At 44.9% G+C, this 27406-nt stretch overlaps 1 protein-coding gene across 1 annotated transcript in view; it reads right to left on the bottom strand.

The window, feature by feature from the left end:
• The window catches only part of ATP6V0D2 (ATPase H+ transporting V0 subunit d2), a 269016-nt gene that overhangs the window by 36684 nt on the left and 204926 nt on the right, over positions 1–27406 (bottom strand). The window contains exon 6 of the mRNA XM_069621300.1: positions 17698–17874. Coding sequence (XP_069477401.1) covers positions 17698–17874 — 177 coding nt within the window. The remainder of the gene's footprint in view (positions 1–17697; positions 17875–27406) is intronic.

The raw sequence follows: 27406 nt of genomic DNA, 5'->3' as shown, positions 1-27406 counted from the left end.
ACCCTGTGCCCCTAGTGTATGTTTTTGGGCACCTGTGGGTGGCCCACAGAGCAGGGTATGGGCTGGTGGCAGCTCCATGCTGAATTTGACAGGTGCTCTGGGTGTCCTCCATTTTGGGATACCCAGGCCCTGCCATTGGAATCAGTTGATTCCTGATAGGAAACAAGATGGCCCCTGTGGCCTCTTGCTTTCTATTGCCTGTTATCTTGTTTTTCCCAAAGTCCTGGGAAGCCCTGACTCTGTCCCTTCCCCCTGACTGGCTGTTGGGTGGAAGTTCCATATATGGTGTTGTTGTGAAGGCCCAGCTAGACTGACTGGAGCCTTCCCAGTGACTGTATGTTGTGGGTACCTCCTGTGGGTGGGACCTGGGTGAATGGAGTGTGTGACCAATATACACTCCTTGTTGTGGTTGTCTGGTTTCTGGCATGAGAGACAAAGACTGAGACAGCCCTGCCCGAAACTGGCCTGAATGCAGTGTGTAGTGTTGAATGGCTGGGTACTTGTCCCAATCCACATTCCTTGTTGTGAGTGTCTGAAAGGGAGGAGTGTGGCCTGAATGCACTGTGTGCCTGATTGGCTGACTGACTGCATGAATGCCCTTCTGTGTGATTGGCTGCTGTGTGTGTGCCAGCAGTGTGGATGAGAGACAGAATAGTATATCTGGGGACCTCTCACCACTGGAAATTGTTCAGAAGCATTCAGAAGCTGAGTCTCCACTCAAGAGTAACTGGATTTGCTGATCCTCGACGTCCAGCTGGAAGAAGAAGACTTGCTGTGGCATTTGCTTCGACGGAACTGAAGGTTGTCGAAATTGTCGAGGGCTGACCCGAGAGAGGACCTGGCTAGGCGCCCTCTTCCCGTGCTCCGAGGGACCATCGAGCACCGCTGAATCTTCGCCGAAGCGCCCTGGAAGTCAGACCCTCGAAAGGCTGCCGACCCGAGACGGGACCGCCGAGGAGATCGAAGTGAAGCACCCGGACATCGACGCCGTCGAAGTCCATTGCCGTCGACCAGGGTTCGCAGGTCTGTGTAACCGCTGGAGGCCCGTCGAAGTTGTGTGCCCAGCCGTGGGAACCACTTGACGCCGTGCCGCCGACGATCGGAGCCGTCCGCTCCATTGCCTAAGAACATTCAATCGAAGGACTCTCTCGACCGCATCGTCGACCGCTTATCCTGCCGGAGAAAGTCGAGGACGACCAACGCGCCGAGGAGAAACCTGCCGGTGGGTTTCCCGCCACCCGACGACCCCAAAGACTCGGACGACTCGACGCCCTTGCTGGGCTCCCGTCTCTACAATCTTTGCGGTCCAGAACTATTGTCATCGAGGTGCCCCGCACACCTCCGCCTTGCAGGACGCCGACGCCCCGACGCCGACGAGCACCGCTCGGACGGAGCTGCCGCCTCTTCGACAACGTTCGGCCTCGTTTGTCGACGGACGTTCGACGCCCCGTGCCTCCCGCCTGAAAAGGAAGGCATTCAAGAAGGGCCGTCGATTCCCCGTCGCCGAACAGCGAGTCCCTCGACGCTTGTCGACGCCTTTTCGAGGAACTCGACTCCACCAGGTACATTGGGGGGGTAAAAACATTATAGGAGAGAAATAGACTATTGAACAATATCTGGACTGGGCTGGTGTTATATCTCTTTATTTTGCAGGTTGCCCAGGTGGGGGGATCTCCACACAGAACTGTGTCCAGTAGCAAGGGCCAGTATTCTGCCTATTGTTTCAACCCTCTGTTATCTCTCCTCTCTCTATTGCTGGTTTCCTTCTTATTGATCCGTGTGCCATTTCTACAGTATTGTGAATGCACTTTAATGAGGTCTAATATTAGTGGTACCACTTTAGAATTGTAGATATTTACCATTGCTGATTTTCCTGAGCACAAAGTGCGTTATTGTGATAAGTGTACATAACCCTTGAATATTAATTATATAAAGACTGTGTTTTCAGTAATACAGTGTGTGGACATTCCTTTGTGGGGGCTTGGGGATACACTGTACTTAAGAACCAGCCTGCATCACCTCCTGAGAAGCTAGGCCTTGATTGCTCGCCCATCGCTACCGTATTAGAGAATCTTGGCTGGGGTCCTCTGTGCCTCCCCTCTACCATATAGAGAGCAGAAGTACAGACCCCCCCACCGGTCTTCTTTACAAAGACAATGAAATGTTTCTGCATTCAGCAATAAAGCAAGCCTTTCAGATTATTGGAATACCCATAATGCATTGCCATTCTTCTTTGTTCTTGGGGTGAACTTTCAATGGTGGCTACTGGGTAGTGCTGTGTTGTGTGTGCCTTATTAGCAGAAACGGACTATTCTTCTCTCACTTTGCAGGCAGAAGGTTTCTTATCTTGCTAGGGACTAGGACTAGGGTGATAGACTATAGCTAGGATGAGAGACTAGGTCAAAGGAATAAAATGAGGGTCTGGGACCAGTACAAGGAACTATCACTAAGGTGAGTGACTAGGTCAAGAATGGAAGAATAGGAGGAGGGGCTAGGACTAGGATAAGAGACTGTGACTGCTACTCAGACTGTAACTCAGACTTATTGTGTTTACTCATGCCTGCATTGAGGCATGCTGGCAGAAGAAAGCATGATGGGCAGCAGGACCAAAAATGTACAATCTGTGATGCAGGCAATGGATGTGAAAATCATTTCCAGTTGCCAGGCCAGCCCGAATATTCTGCTACTCATTACTGTTTCCCACTTCTTTCCTTAAGTAATGTCGTTTTGGCCACAAGGCCATAAGTGCCAAAGCCAAACAAAATAAAGTATCACTGTCTCCTTTCATGGCATGCTAAATATGGAATCATTCCTCCATTGAATAACCGGGCACTCAGAAGGTCACAGTGGGGAAACATATTGAAATGCAAGAAGTCACAGGTCTGGGGGGCGTGTTGTTAAACTTGAGAGACCAAAAACATCCAGGAGAGAACGTTTGTGAATAGGGACCAGGAAACTAGCTGCACTTTATAGAGAGATCATGTCCCCTAGGTTGGGCTCACTGTATGAAGATGTTAGAGGCCACCTGAAAGATTCAAAGTCTAGGATCTTGAGATGGCTGGATCTAAAGGTAGAAAACATGTTAGACAGAGCAGATGTTGACCTTGAAACTCTGATTACCAACCCCCTTAAGGCACAACGCGATTTGGAGCGGTTAGACTGGATCAAACTATCTCTCTGGTGAGAAGCTCCAAGCTTCGTAATGAGTTGATGACTGCGGAAAAAAATGTAGGCCAGCTTCCGCCTTATTTAGTAAAATACCCTGACCCCAGAATAAGATCCAACTTCTTGCGGTGAGATTGAATTTGGTCCCCACAGGGGAGGTATTGGCAATAAGAAATCAAGAAGAATCTGCAATCAAACTATGCAAAATATGCTCCAAGCGAAGACTCCAATCACTCCGTCACATTCTTATGGAGTGTGTAGGGACTTGGGGCCTGAGGTTAGTGAAATTAAGAAGATTCACGCATAAGGAGGAGGGTTTAATCTCAGAACATGTTTGGGAGAGATTGATTGCAGGCCACGAAGTTCAGCTCACCGCAACAGTTGTCGATATTCTGGAAAAATTGAACCTGTTAAACTAGCGCAGATGAGAAATGCTCAGGTTAGGGCAAGTGGGGAAGAGGGGTAATTGACACTTATACTGAGGAAAATAGCTTCACGCAAATAGCGCCGATGCGCATTTAAAATATGGTCAATGACAAATGTATTTTTCATGCCAATAGGAATGCAACCTTTGAATAGAGGAAAGATGAACTTGTCCCAAGAAGGGCTTTAAGAAGTGGGGAGAATGAACCTATTTTATCGAAGTTACTGTTTCTTAATGGTTATTGATTGCTTTTTAGTCATTTCCTTTTTTAATGTTTATTTTCTCCATTTCTGGGAATGTTTAAATCTGTTTTATGATTAATAATTGTAAAGGTTCTAATATAATGTTAATTCTTCTTCTTGAAACAAATACAATAAAAAAAATAAAAAAATAAAACAAAAAGAATAGGGACCAGGAGAAGACCCAGAAGAGGTCGGTTTTGAGCCCTGACCAAGTCAAGGACGGGGAATGACCTGTTGTGAGTGTGACCAAACTGAGGTCTTGAAGTAGACCTCTAGTGAATTGAGACGCAGCTAAGAGCTGGGAAAGACTAATGGCTTAACTTGACAAACATAAGATCCATGGTACCCTGTCAGGTGTCTTGACCCACGTTTGAATCATTATGCTACAACATTTGGTGCCGTGGGCTTAGAAAATCCAAGATGGCCGAAAAGCCCACATTTGCGCCAGAATCCAGGAAAACCGCGCAGTTTTTGGGCACACCAAAATGGTTGCCTGACCTGCCACCCACCAGTGCGAGCGTGAGGGGCCAGAAGCGCCATGAGTGAAACGTGGTGCCAAAGGAAAAACAGCAGTGCCTGTTAGCTCAAAAAGCGCTTTGAAATCATCTTTGTTTCTCTGAATGAAAGCTCAAAATGCCTATTTCAAACATTGTAAGATATTCAAAAATCTTACTGAACACCAGCAGACATCTGGCAGAATGAAGTCTTGTGTGCATGCAAAATCTGGAAAGATTAAGAGCCATAAATAATGTTCATAACAAAACTAGCTGAGCTGTGGATGTCAGCAGCTTAAGTAAAATTGGACTTAAAGCCACTAAAATCGAAATGTTTAAAATAAATGAGTGATTTACTTTGGAGTGTTACATAGGTTACAACTGTTTAAATGTCATAGTTTTGAACTTAGAATCAGCGTTCTAGCTGCATGTGTCAAAATTGTAAGTTTGATTTGAATGAAGAAAAATGGGAACAAAAGTGACATTTGGCTGAAGCCTGGCTTAAAGAGATTGAATTCTGCCCGGCAACTACCCCCGACAGGAGTTGAAACTTGCCCAGCAACTGCATTCACAGGCCTGGCCTGTCTTCTCCTGCCCCCACCAAAAGGAGATTACACCTATCTGATTGAATTAGGGGAGGGGTACCTAAGGGAGCAGGGAAACAGAACAATGAACTTCCCTTTGCTTTAAGCAATTTCTAAATCAGGGGGTCGTAAATGGCTTCCTCTTGGAAGGAAATGGGAGGGGCACTGCCTCTGTGAGCCAGCTGAGCTTGGAGGAAGTGGACAAACCAGAAATTCCCCCATGTGCTTTGGGAAACCACACCCCTCTGGGCCAGAGCATCATTTTAGAAATATGGATAATTCATAGTACATAATTGTCAAAATTATATCAATAATATCATGATTCCTGTGATTTTTCTGTGCACATTTTAAGAGGTGTTAAGACTCTGTGGTATGTTCTGGGGGATAGTAGCGGAAAATAGGGTATTACTTCAAATGTATGTATGTTAAAAATCTGACACTTCATCATCTGATGCCCATATTCCTTGCACACATTTGTGTACATTTTGGAAAAGTTTAGAGGTTGTGTTCTGGATGAAAAGGGCAGAATTCTGTCAGAAGTGAACACAACATCTTACAAAGACAGGGATCGGATGGTTTGGCACTACAGAAAATATGTTAACTGGACATATAATATTAGAAAAATTGTACATAGATAAATATGCATTTAAGTCAAAAATAGATTTGTGTGCAAAGTGACAAGGGGAATGTTCTTTCTGTATGCCATAAAAAGGATGCCAGATGACTCACAACTCTGGTCCCCAGTCAAGCGACAAAGAATACTTTAACCTATCAGGATCCTCAGAGGGTTGGGCATAGAAAGTCAGCCTTCCCACCCATTTTCAAATGACATAAAAGAAGCCACTGAGATCCAGGTAGGGACATTGACTTTCCACTTTCTTGCGAAGCACTTTGCCAGGCCAGACAATATCCAGAAAGACCATGGACTCCAGATAGACTGCAGAACTTGAAGCAGAGAGGCCTGAACCAAAAGCTGAATCCTTCTCAGCAGGCCTCAGAATCCAGCCACCTAACCAAACTATTCAACAGCCGGGCGAGCTGTGTGATTCTGGCTAGAACCCTGTGCCAAGAACTGTTGCCAGACCAGACCGCTGTGCAGTGCCGAGACCAGAACCAGAGATCCAGAACCACCGACCAGACCGTTGTGCAGTGCCAAGAACTTTTGCCAGAACCAGAGGTCCAGACCAGAAGAGCAGGGAGAACCGCAGCTAAACCTGTTGACCAGATCTGTGACGAGGCCCATTCCTTCCAAAATTAGGAGTGAGTATCCAGCCAGAGCTGTGCAAACCAATCTCTTAGTTTAAAATAATCTAATTCAAACCATTTCCACCTATTTAGAACTGCATAGAAATCGCGTGTCCATTCTGCGATTCAAACCTGTGAAAGTGTCATTTGTCATTTGAATCTTACTTTATTTCTGAGAATCTACCTCCACTAAATTGTCCGCATCTTTTGAACTGCACGTCCTAAGAGCGAGATTTAACTTTCATTTTAAAGCTAAGATCCTCAGCTTACCAACCGACTTTCTACTCTTTATAGTTTTTCCGTATTCGCGCTCGACGCACTCAGAAAAAGTGCAGCGAATTGCAATTTGAATCCAGTTTCTCCACCTGTCAAAATCGCTGTCTTTTGCTGGCAACTGCTGAAATTCGTTTTCAACCTGATAATCCCTTATGAATCATTGCTAGTGTTGACCTGAACCAATCTTAAGTAGCTATCACCTACCCTGAATCTCCTAAAGGGAATTAAAATCATTTTTAGCATATTTTCACTTCTTTGCAAATCACATTTAAAGTATTTTTGCCAGTGTTTTAAAATCATCCCTGTTGCTTGAAGCTTGCTAGGGGGGAACTAAATTGGTATTGCATTTGATTGTATTCCTGAAAATTGTGTGCTCCCCTTCCATATCCTTATATTGCATAGGGGGGGAGTGAATTGTCAAAAGAAAAAGTGATCATATTATCTCTTGTGGAAACCATCTCAGTTATTTCTGTGCTGCATTCTTTTCCATCATTGCATTTCCTTGAACCCATATAAGCATTCTCAGCTACTTTATCCTCTCTATACCAACTCATAAGTAATTAAAAAAGTGTGCTAGTGTAATATTATCCATTGTTGATCACTGTCATATTCATAAGTGTGCTATCAAATATTAATTTATTTATAAAAATGTGATATATATATATATATATATTGTTTAATTTGTAAAATAAATCTTTTAATTTGCAAAACAAACCTACTTTTTGGCTCAGTGAGGTCAGGGGGATTCAAAGAGAGGGGCGTTATACAAGGGTTTATCATCCAGATTTATGAACTAGTCATAAAAATATATAAATAAGGGCTTTCATTGGGCATCCCAGACTAGGCACTGACTTAGTTGGAGTACTGAATTGAAGTCACTTAACAACCCACAGAGTATCTCAAGATCCGGGAGAGACCACTTGTGAATTGTGAAAACCCAGAGGTGGAGAGAAGCCTACAAGTGAATGGTGCAAGGCCTAGGAGAAGTCTATGAAGAAGAGGCTCTGCAACTTCAGACTTGGGGAGATGTCCTAAAGACGTGAAGGAACTGTCAGTATGCTTTACATGCTGGATTTGTCAGCGGCGTTCGACACAGTTGATTTTGAAATCCTCATTACAAGGCTGTCCTCAGTGGCACAGATCTCAGACGAGGCTATAAAATGGTTTGTGTCTTTTTGACCAATCGCACCTAACAGGTAAAACTGGGAGATTTTGCTTCAAATGTAATGCCTGGCGAGTGCAGGGTCCCTCAGGGGTCTTCGCTCTCGACTTTGCTGTTTAATATCTATATCTGAACACTGCTTGACATATTCACTGAATTTGGGTTGTTATACCACTCGTATGCAGATGACACCCAAATTTATGTGCGACTTAATCAGCCACAAGAAGCAGTGAACCTGGGTTTGTCTTGTGCTAGCAAGATTAAGAGCTGGAGGCTGGAGAACAACCTCCAGCTGAACCCATCCAAAATAGAGGTTATTGTGCTGGGTTCTAAGAGACTGGTATGAAAGGTGGTTCAAGACACCCCGTGCCCCTCTTTATTTGGTGCTCCCACCAGTTATTCAGATGTAGTGAAAATTTGGGGTTGCATCTGGCAGTCAAGTATGGACTGCAACTCTCAGGTCAGTCAAATGGTTAAATCAGTCTATTATCAATTGAGACTCCTAAAACCAGTCATCTCTCTTATTGCAGCGATGGGCCGGGCAAATGTGGTTGGAATATTGACCAATGCCAGGCTTAACTATTGCAATGCCCTCCATATGGGTGGGTCAAAGAAATTCAAATTAAAAGATTGCAGGTAGCTCACAATTCCGCCATTAGACTGATCTTCTTGTTAGGAAGAAGAATAGAAATGTCCCAATATCGAAGGAATCTTTACTGGCTTCCGGTTTCCCAGAGATTTTTGTTCAAGGTGCTCTGTCTGGTGTTTAAGTGTATCCATGGGATGGCACCAGCCTACCTAAATGCAAAAATCCAGCTGTGTCATCAACAGCGACACTTGCGCTCTACAGACCAGCACCTTTTCCTTTTGCAGGTGGTATCGGTTAGAACGACCACATGGGGTGAGAGACGATTCTCTGCCTTTGGCCCTTGGGCAGGGAATTCTCTCTCTTTGGAGCTCTGATGTCTTGACTCTCTGGCTATTTTTTGGAAACAACTGAAAACCCATTTGTTTGCCTAAATTCGGGTTCTTTTAATGTTAGCCTGAGCTAGTCTGATGCAGCAATACATTGACTCAGCTTATATCTGTGCCTGGATGCATTTTTGCCTGGTCCCGTCAGGGTATGTGTGTTATAAATAATAAATCAAATCAAATCAAATCAAATCAAAAAAGACCAGTAGTGAGAGCAGAGAGGCAGAATGAAAGTCCAGATAATAATTCCTGGAGGAGCCTTCTCCTGGATAGTTTTTTGCATTGGTTCTTTTGACAAGCTTATCGATGGGCATTTAAGAGTCGTTTTTGAGAATTCGATTTTGGACAATGGTTGGGGCATTTATTTTAATAGAATATGGTAGCTTGGAAGCTAAAGGCTTGCTAAGAGTAGGCCTGGAACTTTTCTGTTGGCTGCATCATGTGGCATTTTCTTAAATTATAGATTGGGGTGTTGTGGGAGAGGCACAGGCTCTGAGTAGGGCGATCTTAACTTGATATTTTAAAACATTAAGGTGTGAAAATTCCAGAAAGACTCCACTTTTCGTTGATCCTTTCTTGACATTGTTTAAATAGCTAGGCTTTTTTTTATTTCTAGAGAACCCCTCAATACCAGTAGTCATTTGACCCAGCCCTTCCTTACTGAAAATGAGAATAAACATCCATCTGTTAACACTTTAAACCCTTGTGTTAAGGAGTCTTTGCTCAGCCTAACACAGGGAACCATGCACCCCAATCCTGCACAGATCTGTTAATTTGCCACTATTTAGCCCCATCCCAGTGTCCCCTCATACCACTCGCAGAACCCACTCAACCACCTTTCAGTGGCCCTTTGTGCCCCCTGGTCCCGCTCTGCCAGTTGCCATTGGTTCATGTTTCCTGCAGTACTCCTTAGCCCCAATTGTTCTTTTGCCTCTACCAGTATTCCTCTGCCCACAGCACATGCTCCCAGTGTGGTTTAGCAAACACTTTGTCGCACACCACATGCCCACTCCCCCATGCTCCCTTTGCCCCAATAATGCTCATTTTGCCACCTACTCGGCTCCTTTCTTTACCTCTAGTGCTCCCATCTGCCTGAGAATGTATCCCCAATGACCCCCGCTTTACTTGGTTCCCCCATAGTCTGAGCACATTGAAGGTGCCCCCCACTTGCCGCTTCCACCCTTAATGCTCTTCCTGCCCCCTCACCCTGTTTTGCTTGCCCCCCCAGACCACTGCTCCTTCTGTCCTGCCTATGTCATGCCATGCCCCACATCTGCAAACCTTATTCTGCTGCCTCTGTTTCTGCAAACCTTATTCCACTGCCTCTGTTGTTTTTTCCCAGTTTGTTTAAATTATATTCAAGAACTTTATATATCGGTGCAGTGGCCTAATTAGGAGTGATATGCACTTCTGAATAGTAGACAATGGAAGATTTGGGGAGTGATTACTATGTTTCCTACAGCAATGAGCCTGCTTCATTGACCTCAAAATAATGTTACCATTTGAATTCTCAGTTTCAAGGCTCCTACCAGGAGTGGGGCTAGGCCAAATGTCCCTGGAACTATTTGTTGTGACTAAGTCAAGAGAGCTTATATCTACTTTTAAAAATCATACACCAATTAATTATGTGTATTTACAAAAAACCTTTTTGTAAAGGTTGTGAAAGCTTTAAGGAAGCCCTTCGTACCAGGTAAGTACATAATGCAGGAAAACTTTAGGATCGTATGGCTCTAGTTCCAAGTTCAGGAGATTCTTTTTGCCAGTATGCAGTACTTACGTCTACTACATGCATTAAATTGGAAACTCTGGAAGATTTTAGGATTCCCATTGGCTGGGAGGGGATGGGTGGGAATTTCATGAAATGCTACTAGTATTTCAGAAAAGCTGCATGCATTGTTTTCAAAAAATGTCATCCATCTCAAGCATTGAAATAGTTTTAGTATGTATCATACCACTATTTTACCATTTTCTGTAAGGGACAGTAGGGTCAGCGATTTGTAAATAGAGCCAGTTTTTCCCATTACAGCTAGAGTCATAATGATGGCCTCAACAATGCTTGGCTTCCCTCCGATTTCTAGGCTATTATGAATTCAGGATCAGCAGTGGAAATCCTTCGCTGAGACATTGTAAGAGGATGTGCATGGTCCATCATAGGAGTGCTGTAGTCTCATGGAATTGTGATTCATTTGTGAGGCATAACATTTCTATACTGCGCCATTGGGCTCAATGCTTCCAAGTGAGGTGCAAAGGATGGGGTTGGGATTTCTCTGCCTGATATTGTTAACTTGGAACCACGGTTTGTGGTAAAGATACAGACCACCGCATGTTTTTCCGGAGAGTGGCGAGAGCAAATGAAAGACAATTTCAAGAAACAGTTTATTTCTTTTTGTTGCTTTTCTCGCTCATCTTAGAAAATGTGCCTGTAAAAAGCCAGCCAGTCATCACTCTATGAACGGAACTGCAACATAATGCTTCAAACATGTAACACTAAATTCACATCAGCATCTAGGTTGCAAATCATCACAACGATTGCGTTGAAAGTGAATTGCTCAAGGCTTTCTACTGGAGTCCTCGGTTCTCTATCATGTGGAGTGGTAAAGGCGGTGGACATTTCTGTGCAATTCATACCAGCTGATTCTGTATCAGTTGAGAATGTGCAAATTTGGCTCGAATTGTCATTCCAAGGATGACCTTTTCCGGTTTAGAGTTCATGGCAAGCACAGAGGTGCTTTTTTCTGCACGTGTAAAGTGTTGACAAGGGAATTCTCCAGACTGTGGAGTGCTTTTTCTTGTATTATCCTGTGCGGTTATTTTAAGGCCAGGATTCTGTGGTGTAGGTCGTATAGCGTTCTGTTCCTCCACTCACTACAGAGCATTACACATTTTTTGTTATGTACTTATTTTTGTTTGTTATCACTTGCAGTCAATGCAAGTATCTACTGTAAATTAAAGTATTTTCTCATGGGCGCCAGAGGCCGTGATTGGCATAAAAAGCTTGCTCCTGCACCTATAGTGGTGACTGTAACTGGCATACACTGGCACCACTTTTGTATCTAAGGCTGCACTACCATTTCACCGTTTTGATGAACAACAGTTTGGTTGTAGCAATGTTAGTTGGAAATGACGACCACAGGAAGGCTATTCACAAAACATACTGCTAAAAGAAATGTAGAGTACCCTCATTCATCAAATCTGGAAGATGCAGAGATTGCAAACATCCCACCAGACCGCCACCCAGGAAGGAGGGGGCAATCCCGGTGCAAACTGCTCATTTGCTGCTTGAGCAGGGTCGCTTTGCACAGAAATGACCTCCATTCCTCGCTTTGCTCACTTACCTGAGCACTTCCCTCTTGTAAAGAGATGCCCCGAATGAAGATCTCATGGAAATCCACACGTGTGGTGCACTCAGAGTGGAGCGGAGCACTGCACAAAAGCAAGGGGCAACATACTGAGCTAAGGTAACAGAATCAGTGAGACCCCGGTGCAAGTTGCTTGGAATCGCAGTAATCACTTTTCATAATCTCAGCATTTGCTACAGTGTATGATACAGTAAGCTTGTGTTTAAAATGCTTCTCCTTTTGCAGTCAATGTCAACGTTTCACGAAAATTCGATGGCTCGGGTAAGATCACTTGTGTTTCGACTCCCAAAGACGTAAACAGGAAGTGATAGCAAAGGCTGCCATCCAGAGGACAGTCCACTGGCCTTTATTAAAATACATTTCTTTCATGGGAACTCAAGGATGCAGCGTGCTTATGAAGAGTGCTAATGGGGCAAAACACAACATCTACTAAAACTAGAGAATGCAAAAGGCATACGTAATAGTTTTGGCTGAATGTTGGCAGAGCACCCTTGGCCAAAATAGTACTGGGTATTGTGACGAGGCAGCCTTTCTGAGGGTGCGTGCCTGTCACAGTGTGCCTCAGCAGGCTAGGGAGCCCCAAAACCACGGGGGCGGGAAAGCACCATTTTAAGTGACACCTGTAGGTGTAAAAGGGCTAAAAGCTCCCTGCATTCAGACACAGTGCCTGGACATAGAAAAGAGACAAGTTCCATTTACACCAATGAAAGAAGAGCATTGCTGCAAACTGGACAAAGGGGTTGCTACTTCTTTTCCTCCACACCTCTGCAGAGGATAATCAACATGAAGGCCTACACGATCCATGGCATCACACTTTATCAATTTCTCTATTTGCTGAGGTTTAGAAAACAAACATCGACAAAGTTAAACTGTATTGAGCATTGTGCTCCTGCTCTCTGGCAAGCATTGTGGGAGATAAAATGTTGCAACTTCTCAGTTCCAAATGCTAGGCAGAAAGCTCAAATTAAATAACACTTCCTAAAGCTTACTGGTGTTATTTTAGGAGGACAATCACATTGGACACCCATAGAGGAACACAAAGAGCTGTCAGTCTCAGAAGAGATCTCAGGAGAGTGTCAAAAGCACATATGCAGACCAACCCAAAGTAAAATCCAAATGGTAGCTGATTCCTTTAGAGCTACAGACTAGATCACTGCTAGACCACCTGGCCAGGATCCCATGGCCCAATCAGGGAAAAGCACAACCCACAGCACACATGTGCAGTATATTACTATTGAAGCCAACCCTAAGGGAGGAGACCCAACCCTTTAAAGCTCAGAAAGCTCAGCCAGAGTGTGTCAGTCCTGGGAAGAGCCTGGAGGTAAGCATACCCTGAGAGACTCCAAGTTAAGGGAGTTGGCAGCTGATTGATACTAGGCAGCATCTGGAGGTAAGCAGATCCTGGAAACACCACGCAAGGGGACTTCCCAGTGAATTAGCAGATCTGGGCGGAGCTGGCAAGCGGAGAGCAGCAGACCCTGGAAAGGCTGGACTTGAGATGAGTTAGTTGGAAGTGCAACAGTGAAGTGATGCAGAGAGAGTTATTAGGAGAGAAGGGTACAAGCCTAAAATGAATCCAAAGTGTCTACAGAATGAGGAAAGGATTGCTTGGAAAGAGAAGGAGAAGGATACCAGCTTGGTGAAGGAAAACTGGGGAGACTTTAGGAAAGGAGAGGGGAACATGGAACAAAGGAGAGTGTTAAGAGGGCAGGAGAGGGAAGGCAATTGCTTGGAGCATTGAGCAGGGTAACATCTTGGAGGATGATCCAAGAGGTATCATCTGGGAAGTGAGAGGGAGAGTGGAAGAGAATGAACAACAGAAGCATAAAGAAAAACAGAGTCAGAAGGATACCAGCTTGAAGTGAGGGTCTAGCAATTGCATAACTATAATAGGATGTCAGAGAAATAGAAAAGTGAGTTGAACAGATGGGTAGGGTCACAAAACAACAAATACATTGTTTACGAATCCAAAACACCTAAAATAAATAACGAATTTTGAAACCCCAAGGCCCCCACTTCTTTTAATTAATACTTTTCCCCGTCCCAACACTGCTATTCCCATTCCCAGACACATAAATATATAGTTTTATCCAATTTGTTATTTGTTTTTTTAGACATTTTGGGTTTGTTGAAAACTCCATTTGTTGTTTTGAATTCCTTAAAATCACTGTATGCCGATGGGTAGCTGGAGGTTTAGGCAGAGAGCATAAAAGACTCATTGTGAAGAGAGAAAGAATGAACCTATTTGTGATAAGAGAGGGTGATAGCATATTGGAGAAGGAAGGGATAGGTAGCAGCTAGGAAGCAGGAGGAGGGAATTAAGTAAGGAATTAAGTAAGATTATTCCAGACACCAAGAATAGTGTAGGAGCAAGAGAGAGAGAGACAACATGGCGCTGATGGACGCAACCGGGTGAAAAGAGATTACTGGGGAGAGGTCCAAAGATAGAGTCTAGTCAGAGGGAGTGGTTTGGTAGTGCAAGAAGACAGAGAGATCACCCGAGGGGAAAGGGAACACTGGATCAAAGAGAACTGTTGTTGGGAGAGTAAGGAGGAAGAAGAGCACCTTGAGAAAGGAATAACCCCAAACCATCAAGTAACAGGAGAGAGGATTAAAGACCAACATAGGGAGGTTTCTGAAGACCATGTTGGTACAGGGTAGAGTGTATTAGTGGGAGGAGGCTCAAGAAGGTAACACTGTCCTGGGGACAGTAAGAGGAGACTAGGAAGAGGAAGAGTAGAAAAGGTAAGTCAGGAAAGTAGCATAGGGAGAAGGAAAGGGTGGATGGGCTTAGAGTCCAGCTTCTCCATCAAGCCCCCACTGGGCTAGCGAGAGGACCTGGTGAACAAGGCCCTGAGCAAAGACAAAGAAAGAGACCTAGAAGGCAAGGCTCGTCAGATCACCAAACACACCTCTGCTGGAGAGCCACCAAATATGGCAAAGGGCTATACACAGGATAGATAAGGAGGTGGCGGGATGAGAAAGCCACCTCCCTTATGGGGACAAAAGGAGGAGAGGCGAGAACTTCCTTCAGCGGCTTGTGAAGAATGCCTTGGTTGGACACTGTAGGAAACTTTGTTGAGCTTTGTGATTCTAGTTATCACAGTTTGGGGATTTGTGTTAGACTTTTGGAAACCTGAAGATTCTAGTAAATAAACCCTTTTGATGCACGAGAGGAAGCTGTATTATTTTGGATGTTTTGGTTGCAAAGCCCCTTTGCCCGAATCCTCACTTAAGGGATGAACTTTGGAAGATGTATTCTACCCTGAGTTTCCTTATCATCCTCACACTTTTAGTATTTATCATGGCAAGCATCTTGACGTTATATGTTTTCTTGCAGAGCTGTAAATGAAACAATGATATCTCCTTGTTTGTTCATCTCTATTTCTGATAACATAAGATACGAGGTGGGGAGCCCACAGTCCACATGGTGGAGACTAGCCACAGTATGTAGTGTAGCCTTCTGAAATCATGTAAGGATATAAGGTACCTTGCTTTGCAGGTTCCATCCTGTAGAACATTCATGCAATTCTTTTTTTTCCTGATGCTTACTTGAGAGAGCCAGGCAGATGCTAACTGGATGAATTCCTCTGTCACTCCAATCACAAAACTACCTCTGGCCCAATATCTCCTTCGCAGACCCATACTTGAAAATAAGGCGGACAAGTACATACTAAGTACTCAGGGTTGTCGGATTGGGCTTTTTCCCCACACATTTGGGCGATTGGAAATCATGCTAGGAAATATGGGCATGTCGGCCTTTATCAGTTTCTAGGAATAAATGTGGGCTTCTTTTCACAATGCACCCATTAATAGAACAAATGCCCATAATTATTCTTGCTGTGTAGGCAGAGGAAGGCTAAAGGCATGCCGTGGGGGCGAAGGTTTGGGGGAAGTTCAGTGGAAGGAGATCAGGTAGGCAGATTGGTCATGAAATTGCATCAAAGCTCCCAATGGTGTTTTCCTGCTGATTTAAGGATGTGGAGCTGCATAGGACCATTACCTCGTGGGAGAGCCATTTTACCAATGGGCGTGGACGTTTTCTTTTTCTGGGTTGTGCTTCTCAGTGGAGTTCAAAGTGGTGTGTGTGGGGGGGAATGTATTTATATATCCATATACTCAGGAATATGGAATTATCTCTTTTTCAAAAAGTGGGAATGATGTGTTATTAACTTACACGCACTTCTAGCCTAAATGCTAACTGTCATAGGACCTCATTACACGGATGGCGGAGAACCATGGCGCTATTAGCGCCATGGTTCATGTCGGTAAAATACCGGCACCGCCTTGGCGGAAAGGACAATTACCGCCCCATTCCAAGGTTGGCGGGGTGGTAATTCCCCCTTCCACCATTGCCCTTCCCCATTCCCATTTTTGGCCCATAGGGCTCAATGGGAATGGGGAAGGCGCTAATTACGGTACCGCAAATTGCGGTACCGTAATTAGCTCCCTGGGTCCCTTTGCGGGTTGGTTTTTAACGCCTGCAAAAAGCAGGCGTTAAATCCCCCAACCCGCAAAGGGACCTTGTAGTAAGGCGGTAAGGATTTACCGGTACCGGTATTTTACCGGTACCGGTAAATCCTTACCGCCATCCGTGTAATGAGGCCCATAGAGTAGTATGCATGAGCAGAGTTCGCGGATTGCTCCATGTCAGGTAGATTGGCTCATTCAGTCCTGTTTGCTTTGTATTCAGGGACTTGTAGTGCTTTATTTATAATGGACCCAGGTTGCAAATAATACAGCAGGAATTATGGGCTGCCCACAACAGATGTGGGGCACCCTGAGAGCTCTGCACCCGTGATTCCGATAAAATGGAGTCACTTTTTTCCATTCACTTTGGTTTCAGAAAAAAAATACTTCATGCAAGTGCCATTATGGCCTCATTACAGGCTAGAAAGATTTTAGGGGTGAAATACTGCAATCACTAATTACTACCACCACTGGAGATAACTATCTAATTACAGAAATGAACCTGGCCCATTAATAATGGTAGTGTTATTTCTGCAATACCCCTAGCGTTATTTCAGAAATACTACTTGCTGCAATTTGTTTATGTTTCTCAAATTTTTGGTGGAATGGGTAGTGACACTCTTTTGCATTACATGTGACTGGTGGTCAGAAAGTGGGTGTCAGAGATTTCCACTTTGCTATCTACTTCCAATGTCTCTAAGACAACAATTATTTTACTATTTTGAAGGACAGACCATGCATACTGTAAGAAAACTTCAAAATAATTCTCAGGTCATTTTACAATGCTGGCACATAGTGTGTGCTCAGCTGTAGCATTATGGACGGTTTGCAGTGACAATGATGACATATATTGTGGGAAAGATTGACAATGAATGTGCTTTACAAAGGCAACACTGGCATATATTGTGAGCAAAGTCAACGTGAGAATGTTTATTTTCCTGGTGAAGCATTCTAAAGGTTTTACATTGGGAATGCTGGCATATATTGTGGGTGTGACATCATGTTGGGAGAAAACTTTAAAATTGCTTTGCAAAATATTAGTACAGTTATTTGATTTCCATGTATATATATTTAAGTCTAATTTAGTACTCTACTTGGATGGTGCACAATAGTCATCTCGACATGCTGTCATTCAGCAATAATTATTTTCAAATTGGGGCTACGCTTTTGTAAAAGGACTGATTTATTATGCACCTTACTATGGCGCGTGCATAAGCAATATTTTAAATAGTTTGCTATTGATCTATCATAACAAATATGATTCACTTTGCCCTAGGTTCCGCCCCAAAATATATTTTACATACTGCAAAGTAAGCTGCTGCTGATTTCACTTGTTCGTAGTCCTCTGCATTGGCGAGCAGTTGCAAACCCTCAGGGTGCAGATGGCCACAGGTGGGATAAAGATTCTCGCGTTCTTCTTTACTGAGCTCTGTGCCAAATGAGTTGATAGTGATGATAAATGCACGTCTGTCAGCTTCAAACTGAAAGAAGGAAAGAAAGTCCTTAAATAGAGAACCGTGGCATTAAAAACAGCATGGCATGCATTCTGCATGCAGTACAATCTCATAAGTAATCATAGTAACTAAGTGTTAGTGTGAGCATGCCTTTTCATTCCATCCTAAGGGGACACAGCACATGTTTCACAGGCTTTGTCTGGAAATGTTTGGCCGATTTGAAGTTTGTGTGTACATTTTGAGACAGCGGAGTGACAACAATATTTAATTTCATTAGAGCCCTCACCCATGTACTCCAGTGGAAGCCTCCTTGACCACATCTTTATCTCCTACTTGTTAATATTGACTTCCCCACATATTGAACCCTGCATCCTTCACTCATTGCAGCTTCGTAACAAACCTCTTCGGGCCAGATACTTATATTGTTAAATGGAAGTTAAGTCCCACCTTTATTCTAGCAACCAGCACCACCTTTGACCATCCAAATTTCCCTGATCAACGGCTCACTGAATTATTTGACCAATTGAACAATGACTCGTATACAGCTTCCAGAACATCTTACCCTTCCTCATCTTCTCAGACTCCAGACATCTCCCCATTCCTGGATGAGCCTCATCATCTGTGATGTGAACACCTGCATGCAGATACAGTTTGCAAGTGGAAAGAAGCCTTCCTTCCTGTGCTACTTGTTACTTGCGTACAAGTCCAGCCTTTCCTTCGCCCTTGCACACAGCAAGGTTTCATACTTCCAAATTCCCATCTCCTGACACCACAGTCGTATTTGTATTTAGATGTATTTGTATTTATTTGAAGAACTGGGATGTCAATTTCAATCAGAAATGACTTACAAGAGCACATTTAAAGATATCAGAGGCATTCTTCAGAAGAGTGCCTGTGCAATAGCACAAAGATGAGAACAGGTGGTGAGTCAGTTCATTAAGGTGTGAACAAAATGAGACATGGGCCTCATTATGAGGTTGGCGGTAACCCGCTGGTGCTGCCGCCAACCCCGTAACACTGTTTCCGCCGCCTGATATCCCAGTGCCACCGGGCTATCACAGGTGGCGGCAGAACGGTAAATCCCCATTCCCATAGAGTCCCTAGGACTCTATGGGAATGGGGACACTGAAGCACCGGCACCGTTGCTAATGGTGCCAGTGCTTTAGTGAGAGGGTACGAAGTTCATTAATCACCCGTTTCTTTTTTTTGCGTGACTTTCTGCGGACATTTTTTCCCTAAAAAAACATTGAAAAATGTGGAGGGAGGGCATATAAGGGGTAGGGTGGTGTGGTGAATGGGGAATAAATAAAAGGGGATGAGGACTGGGGGAGAACCCCCCAAATAAAATAACAAATATTTGATTATTTTTTTCAGCAAAAATGCTTCAGTAAAAAATGCTGTGAAAATAAAACAGGAGAAGAATGAACATAGAACCAGTGAGAGACATGCTGGTAGGGGTCAGGCCTGTAGGGGGATCTATGCCCTTACCGGCATTCTCATAGTATGGTGATCCAGAAAGGGTGCCGGTAGGTTGCTACCGCCACCCTTATTTCTGGACCGCCATACTTGGAAAGAGGCCCATATAACAAAACTAAATAAAACAAAACAACAAATATATATGAGAAAGATGTGACTTACAAAGGTACCATCAACCTAATGGACAAGGGCTTCAAACTAAAGAGGACTAGTCTACAAATATACAAAATGACATTATTAAGCTGCACTAAAAAGAGTAGGGGTCTGGTACGGAGTGTGGTGTAGAGGGAGATCTCTCTTTGGCAAGTAAGTGAAGTTTAAGACAAGCTTTGAAGAGATCCACAGTCAGGCTAGCTTTGTTTGCGATGGGCAAAGGGTTCCAATGGAGTATGGTGAGTAGGGAAAAAGAGCAGAAGCAAGAGGAGGCACACTGGAGCATAAGGCAGTGAGGGTGAGTTCAGAGGAAGAGCTAGAGGAACTAGAACGTGAGTAGACAGATACAATCAAACTGATACTGGGGTGCATCACTCTTCATAGCTTTGTAGACTACAAGAAGGAACTTGAAAAGAACAAGGTTGTGTGTGGAGGGCCAGCTAGCATTGTGTCAGTAGATAGAAGTGGGGGAGGATCTGAGTTGGTTATAGAGAGCTTGGGTAGCGAAGTTGAGGACCTTGTCTAGAGGTAGGAAGGAGTAGAGAGGAAGGCTAAGGCATAGGTGGAAGTGATAGTCGAGTTTGCTGAGCTCAAAGATGGAGATTACAGTTTTTGTAGAGTGGTGAGTAAGAAAATGAACATTTCATGAATGATGAGAAAGTTAATATGAGCAGCAGAGGTTGTGATATTTATGACGTTTTGCAGTCTGAGGTCGCTATCCAAGAGGATACCAAGGTTGCTAACTTTGTGCGAGGGAGCAGGATAGTCAGGTGGGTTAGATGGGAAGGATATAGGAGAGGGTGGGGTCGGGATGGCATTGGAAGCCGGGAGAAAGAGGACTTCTGTTTTTGAAGATTTGTCCTGGCTAACCGCCTATTATCGCCAATCCCTTATAATTCCACCTTCTCACCTGCCATCCCGACCTCCCTAACTTCTTCTTCTCTGCCTCTCCATTGTTCACATTGTGCGTCACTGCACTATTCCACTCCACTCTTCAACTTTCTTCTCTTCCAATGTATGAAAATAAACCTGTTCTTTAACTGGCCAACTCTGCCTGTGTTCCATCCGATGGCTTTATCTCATTCCCACTCACCCTCACCCGAGTATTTAGCCTACTTGACTGATCTTCATATCTGGATTTGTTCATGCTGCCCCCTCCCCTTTGAAAATGTCAATGATTATTCCTAACCATGAAAAATGTGTCCCCCCCCTCACTCCAACATTTAACTTGTATTTCTCACGCACTTCTTCTCACCTTTTTTAAAAGGACCGTTCCCCAACAAGCTTATATAGTAACTTGCATACAATGATGTATACAACCTATCTTCTAGTATAGCTACACTAGTAATGCTGCTGTCATACAATTCTCAAACTTCATGACTTCCTCCCAGCATCTGCTATCATACTCCAAAAATAATTGTCTACCTTGGGTTACAGAGGGACAGAACTCCCTCCTTTTCTTTTATCATTCATTTCAATTATTCTCTATATCATGGTGCTCGCCCAGCTCTTGGTTTGAATGTCAGTAGACTTCTTCCATGGCTCGCTCCCCTACTCTTCTCGCTATAAACCAATTTACTTGGTGACAACAGCACCTCATTTAATTCCATGTAGCATTACTTTAAATGTGACAACCAAATATCTGTTTTTCCGGTCTGTGAATAACTCACTCTAAGCTCACACAATAAATTCATTTTCTGTGTTCTGTTAATTGGGAAAATCACTTACAAGGAGAGGGGCATCATGACAATATTGTTGGCCTTATTACAGTTTCGTTTTGTATGGCAGTTCCTTGTTACATTTTAGCTATCCCACTAAAAATAAACCCAACAAACTACATGGCGTTGATGTGCTTCTTTGTCCCTTCTGGCTCCTTCAGGGCAGGGCTACATTGACAAAATAGCACCTATACATTCTATAACATAGATTTAGGAAGCAGTTAACTAACTGACTTGAAATCATAGATTTTGGGTATGGGGAAGAGAAGCACAAGGAGGAAAATGAGTTGGACACTGAGGTCGAAAAACATTTGGGCCAAGAGGAGCATCACTAATGAGACAATGGGCCTCATTACGAGGTTGGGTTGCCGCCAACCCTGTGACGGTTACTCCCCATTTCCATGGAGTCCCCTGGGGCTCCATGGAAAGATGGACAAGGAAGCACATGCATCGTTGCTAACAGTGCTTCTGTGACAGCCATGGCGGTAGGGCCCCGAACTCCAGGCAAGTCAGGCCTGCTGGAGGATCTATGGCCCCTACCGGCATCATTGTAGTATGGCGGTCCGGAAATGGTGCCAGTACGTTGCTATCGGCACCCTTATTTCCGGACCGCCATACTTGGAATGAGAATCAATATGCACTTTGCATAGCCAGCATACTACACTTCATAACAGATTTCTCAAAGGGTACGTAATATGTCTCAATTTGTCAATTTCAGCAGCACCACTCCTTTCCAAACCCCGGTCCTCCTCACCTGATTCTTCAGAGGATGAATTCTTTTGGTGCCTCTTCTTCTTCTGTGCCTTTTTTTTTTGTGAAGAGGAATGGTCTGTCCCGTATGGAAGCCACTCTGTCTCCCTAGTGGAACAGGGATTCAGGTGACCTCCTTCCGGAAGGACCGGAGAGAGGAAAAAAGCGTGATCTTAAAAAAACCTCTCTTGACACAGTTCCAGGCTGAGGAGTATGTATAGTTGGAAGATGAGTTTTGGCTGGACTGGTGAAGTAATTCCAGGAGGACCGATATCCAAAAGAAGAGGGTCTGGCTGAATTCCGGGCAGTAGCAGAAAAAGGACTCCGTGAAAGAGAAGGAGTAATAAGCACAGGGGTAGTATGGGAGGAAAGAGGCATTAAATACAGGCAGAAGCAGGAAGCCGGAGGCGGTGCCACCAACAATAGAAAAATAATCACAAGTGGCGAGGAGCCAAAATGCAGAAGGCGGTAGATGGGACAGAGAGCGCCCCAGAAAGCAAAGGAGAGAAGGAACGGGAACGGAGCGGGATAAGACCCGTCACTATCAGAATTGTCCCTGGACCTAATATGATAGCAACCTTGTCTGTTTCCTCCACCCTCCCATTACTGTTTTTTCCTCCCTCCAGCACTATCTGAAATGTCGTCAGGCCTAGTATGATAGTCGCTTGTTTTGTTCCTCCCCTCCCTTTCTGCCCCCCTCTCCCTCCCCTTTTGTTTTCTCCGGCTCTACCAGAAATGTCGTCAGGGCCTAGTACGGTAGTCGCCTCTCTGTTTCCATTTCCTTCCCACTCTCCCCCTCCCTTCCTTATCTATGTCATAGCTCTTGCACTATCTGAAATGTCGTCAGGCCGAGTACGATAGTTATTTCACATCCTTACTGTTCATGGCCTGTAAGAATGTCATTGTATTTTCCCTTGTTCCCTCCCTTGCCTTGAAGCACTTTGAAACACATTGTGTACAGGCGCTATATAAATAAACGATATCATATCATATCATAACTGGCGAAGCGGGATAGAATCCCGTGAGGCAGAAGTGGGAAGGGACCCGTACGAAAGGATCGGGAAGAGACGCATGAGAATGCAAGTGGGAAGAAGTTACCGTGAAGCAGAGGCGGGAAGAGACCCGCGAGGAGGAAACAGGAGGCAGGAGCGGGAAAGGACCCACGGAAGGGAAATGGGACGAGACCCGTAAAACTGGCAAGCAGGGAAGTGAAATCGCGAAGAAGGAGCGGGAAGAGACCCGCGGAAAGGGAGAGGGACCCGAGAGAAGAACACAAGAGCGGAAAACCCACAAAAAAACAAAAGAGCGAAAGGAGGCAAAGCCGGCAGAGTGACAGCACCCGGAGCATAAGCGAAGGGTTGTAACGTGCCGGGGAAAAGGCAGGGGCGGGGTATAAAGGCAGGAAGTGGAGAAGAACAAGAAAAACGAAACCGGTAAGCCAGGAACAGGGAGAAACAAGTCAATGTCAGACCAGCCGCCACCGCTGCCACAAGCGCTAGTAAGGAAAACGAGCGAGGCGCGTGACAGTATGCCCCCTCCTGAGGGAGCACCCCCCCGGTTTTCCGGGATGAGCCCGGTGGAACCTTTGCACCAATTTAAGAGCATGTATATGAGAAACAGGTTCCCAGGAATCATCTGTAGTAGGGTAACCTTTCCAGTGTATTAGGTACTCCAACCTTCCTTTTCTGTATCTGGAGTCTCGTATCTTAGCCACCTCAAATTCTTCAGGTGTCTATTCCGTTAATGTGGGTGGTCTAGGCAGGCCACGTTGGTAGGGATCTTCGAGGTATTCCTTTAACTGAGAGGAATGGAATACAGGATGAATCTGCTGCATGTTTCTTGGCAATTGAAGACGGTAAGAAACTGGATTGAGACGCTCAATAATAACATAAGGGCCAAGATACCTTGGGGTGAGCTTTGAAGGATGCAACCATTGAGGCAAATATCTAGTGGACAACCATACTTTGGTACCTCTGGTCCACTTAGGTGATGGCAGGCGATGAGGATTTTTGTGAAGGCTATAACGTACCTGACTAGCTTGTAAACTTTCAGAGGCAATCTTGTGAGCCTCAGAAATGGAGGAAAGACAAGCATCAACCGAGGGTATGTTGGAGACTGGTAGATGTATCTCGGGAATGAAACTGGGATGAAAGCCATAGGTGCAATAAAAAGGACTACGTTTCGTAGCACTATGTCTAGCATTGTTATAGGCAAATTCTGCCGTGGGTAGGAAGGATACCCAATATCTTGTTGAGTGTTCACAAAACACCGTAGGTACAGTTCTAAGGAGGCGTTAGTCCTTTCCGTCTGCCCATTAGTCTGTGGGTGGAAGCCGGAAGACATCACTCTCTCTATCCCCAGTCGTTCGCATAAGGATTTCCAAAAATCGAGAGGCGTATTGTGATCCCCGGTCAGAGATAATCTTCTTGGGCAGACCATGCAAACGAAAAATATCCCTGGTAAAGACAGAAGCCATCTCCGCAGCAGTCGGAAGACCAGGTAGGGGTGAAAAGTGGGCCATCTTGGAAAAACAAACGACTGTCACCATGATGCAGGAGCACCCGTTGGAAGGGGGTAGCTCTACAATGAAGTCCGTAGAAATGACACTCCATGGCCTGTCTGTGTGGTTTCTTGTTGAAGAAATCCCAAAGGCTTTCGTGTGTCATATTTGGCCCTGTTACAAACAGGACAGGCCGAAAGTAGGCCCATGCTTCTTGCTTCAAGTCAGGCCACCAAAAATGTCTCCTAAGGAGTTCAATAGTATTGGAAACACCTCTGTGTCCTGCGCCTGCGTCATCGTGACACCATCGTAGGGCTTGTAAGCGGTTCTCTTGATCAGGCAGAAACAGGCGGTGGTCCCTAAAGTAGAGTCCATCGGTCTTGTGAAGACCACGAAAGGGATTAGCTGATGACGATGGTGGTAGTAACCGGGAACTCCTACGTACTCCCTCTAGAAAGGATGAAACTGTGCCAACAAACTTCTTTCGAGCCAAGATGTAATTTGGCCATTCTTTGTGGATGACACCAGGAAGGGGTCTTGTGGACAGACGGTTGGCCAATATGTTCTTGGTACCAGGTAAGTAGGTTACAGTGAAGTCATATTGAGAGAAAAAATGGGCCCATCGGGCTGTCTAGAATTTATACATTCCATATGTTGGATAACCTTTAAATTCTTATGATCGGTTCTCATTTCGAATGGAAAAGAGGCCCCTTGTAATAGGTGACGCCATTCCTCACAGGCAGCCTTCATGGCTAATAATTCTTTCTCATTAACAGAATAATGTAGTTGGTTTGTGTTAAGAGTCTTAGATAGGTAGGCTACTGGGTATTCTGTGCCTTCGTGAACCTGAAGTAAAACCGCACCTATGGCCTCAGCAGAGGCATCTGTCTCGACAATAAAAGATCGATCATAGTCAGGCTGTCGTAAAACAGGAGCTGAGCAGAAGGCTGTTTTCAGATGTTGAAAGGCCGATTGGCCTCGTCCGACCAAAAAAAAAGGTGTGGAAGACTTCTTCAGAAGTCTGGTGATGGGCAGGACCACCTCAGAGAAGCCTGAAATGAATCTGCGGTAATAATTTGCCAGGCCCAAAAACCCTTGATCGATGCAGGAATGGGCCACTGTAGAATACCTTCCACCTTACGAGGATCCATTCTTATGCCCTCCTTGGACAAAATAAATCCCAGGTAAGGTACACTGGAAGATTGAAAAACACACTTGTCAGGGTTCACTAGCAGGTGATTTTCTTTCAGTCTTTGTAGAACCCTATGGAGATCCTCAACATGTTGTTGTCTAGAGGTTGAGTAAACCAATATATCATCCAGGTAAACAATGGTACAGTGAAATTGGATGTCGGAAAAAATGCGATCCATAAATCGTTGGAATATGGAAGGGGCATTGACCAGCCCAAAGGGCATTACCCGGTACTCAAAATGCCTGTAAGGAGTCCTGAACGCGGCCTTCCATTCATCCCCCGCGCATATGCGTAAGAGATGATAAGCTCGTCGTAGATCGAGCTTAGAGAAAATCACGGCTCCTTGGACAGCCTCCAGGACATCCTTGATAAGGGGCAGGGGGTACCGGTCCCTTATGGTTATTTGATTTAGGCCTCGATAATCAATACACAGTCGTAACTCACTAGTGTCTTTCTTGGGGATATAAAATAGAGAGGCCCCAGCAGGAGAGGGTTGGATAAGCCCATTCTGGAGATTAGCATCAAGATAGTCCTTCAGTACTTCTTTCTCCTTAAGAGACAAGGAAAACATACGCCCAAATGGAACAATGGCATCAGGAATAATGTCTATGGCGCAATCTTCTGGACGATGTGGTGGGAGTTCCTGAGGTACCTTGTCCACAAATACCTCCTTGTATTGGTGAAGCTCAGTGGGTAAAAAATGTATTCCCACAGGATGTGAAGATAGGTCCTTAACAGCTTGCACCTTTATGAAATGGGTATCAGGCATACAGGCTCTGAGGCAGAAGGAAGAGAAGAAAGCTATCTGATTCTTTTCCCAATCTATGGAAGGGTTGTGTCTGCGAAGCCAAGAGATTCCAAGGATGAGGGGAAAATGAGCTGCTCTAATGAGATCAAATTGGATGGTCTCAGTGTGGTGGAGAATCTTCATCTCTAGGAGAGGGGAGGTATGAGTTATGAGGCCGGAACCCAGCAGCTTGCCATCAACTCCTTCCACCTTCTGGTCGACTTCTTTCTCTTGGCGCTCGATTCCAGATTTGTTAGCCCAAATAGTGTCTATGAAGCACCCAGCGGCCCCACAGTCAATAAGGGCGAGAACATCCACAGCCTTTTGACGGAGAGTAAGTTGTACAGCGACCACCATAAGTCGGTTGTCTTCCGAAGGGGTTACTGAAGCTATCGACATTGAAGCATAGGGACCAGGTCTTTCTCCTGGGCAACTAGTCCCTAGTCGTTCCGAGGACGTGCGTTTCCCGACCGCCTTGGTGGGACTTCGGGGCAGTCTCTAAGCAAGTGTTGATTGGACCCGCAGTACAAACACAGATTGTTGTCCTTCCTCCTCTTTCTCTCGTCGCTCGTGAGTGGATCCCTCGTAGTGCCAATCTGCATGGGTTCTTCTTTGGAATGTGATGGTGAGGAAGAGGATGGGGTAGGGAAGTCCTGAAGAATGGGAGGGTTACGACCCTTCCGCCGTTCTGAACATCTTTCCGCAATGCGGAAATCCAACTATAACACGGTGGACCAGAGATCAGTTAGAGTAGCTGGTCGAGGTAGGCGGGCAAGTTCATCCTTAAGTTCCTCTCTCAAACCACGCTGAAAGATAGTATACTGTGCAGTCTCTGGCCACCCAGTCTCTGCTGCTATTCTTTTGAATGATGATATGTAGGATAGCAAGTCACTACTTCCTTGACGGATGTCAAGTAACTGTGCACTGGCCACTTGGACGGTCTCTTTTCGTTCAAAGGCCTCTTTGAATTGGGCAGTGAAACC

Source organism: Ambystoma mexicanum, chromosome 5q (genome assembly GCF_040938575.1).
Source record: "Ambystoma mexicanum isolate Mex_15411 chromosome 5q, UKY_AmexF1_1, whole genome shotgun sequence".
NCBI classification, from domain to species: Eukaryota; Metazoa; Chordata; class Amphibia; order Caudata; family Ambystomatidae; genus Ambystoma; species Ambystoma mexicanum.
Note: the sequence above shows the minus strand (reverse complement) of the source record. Positions and strands in the feature narration are given on the sequence as shown.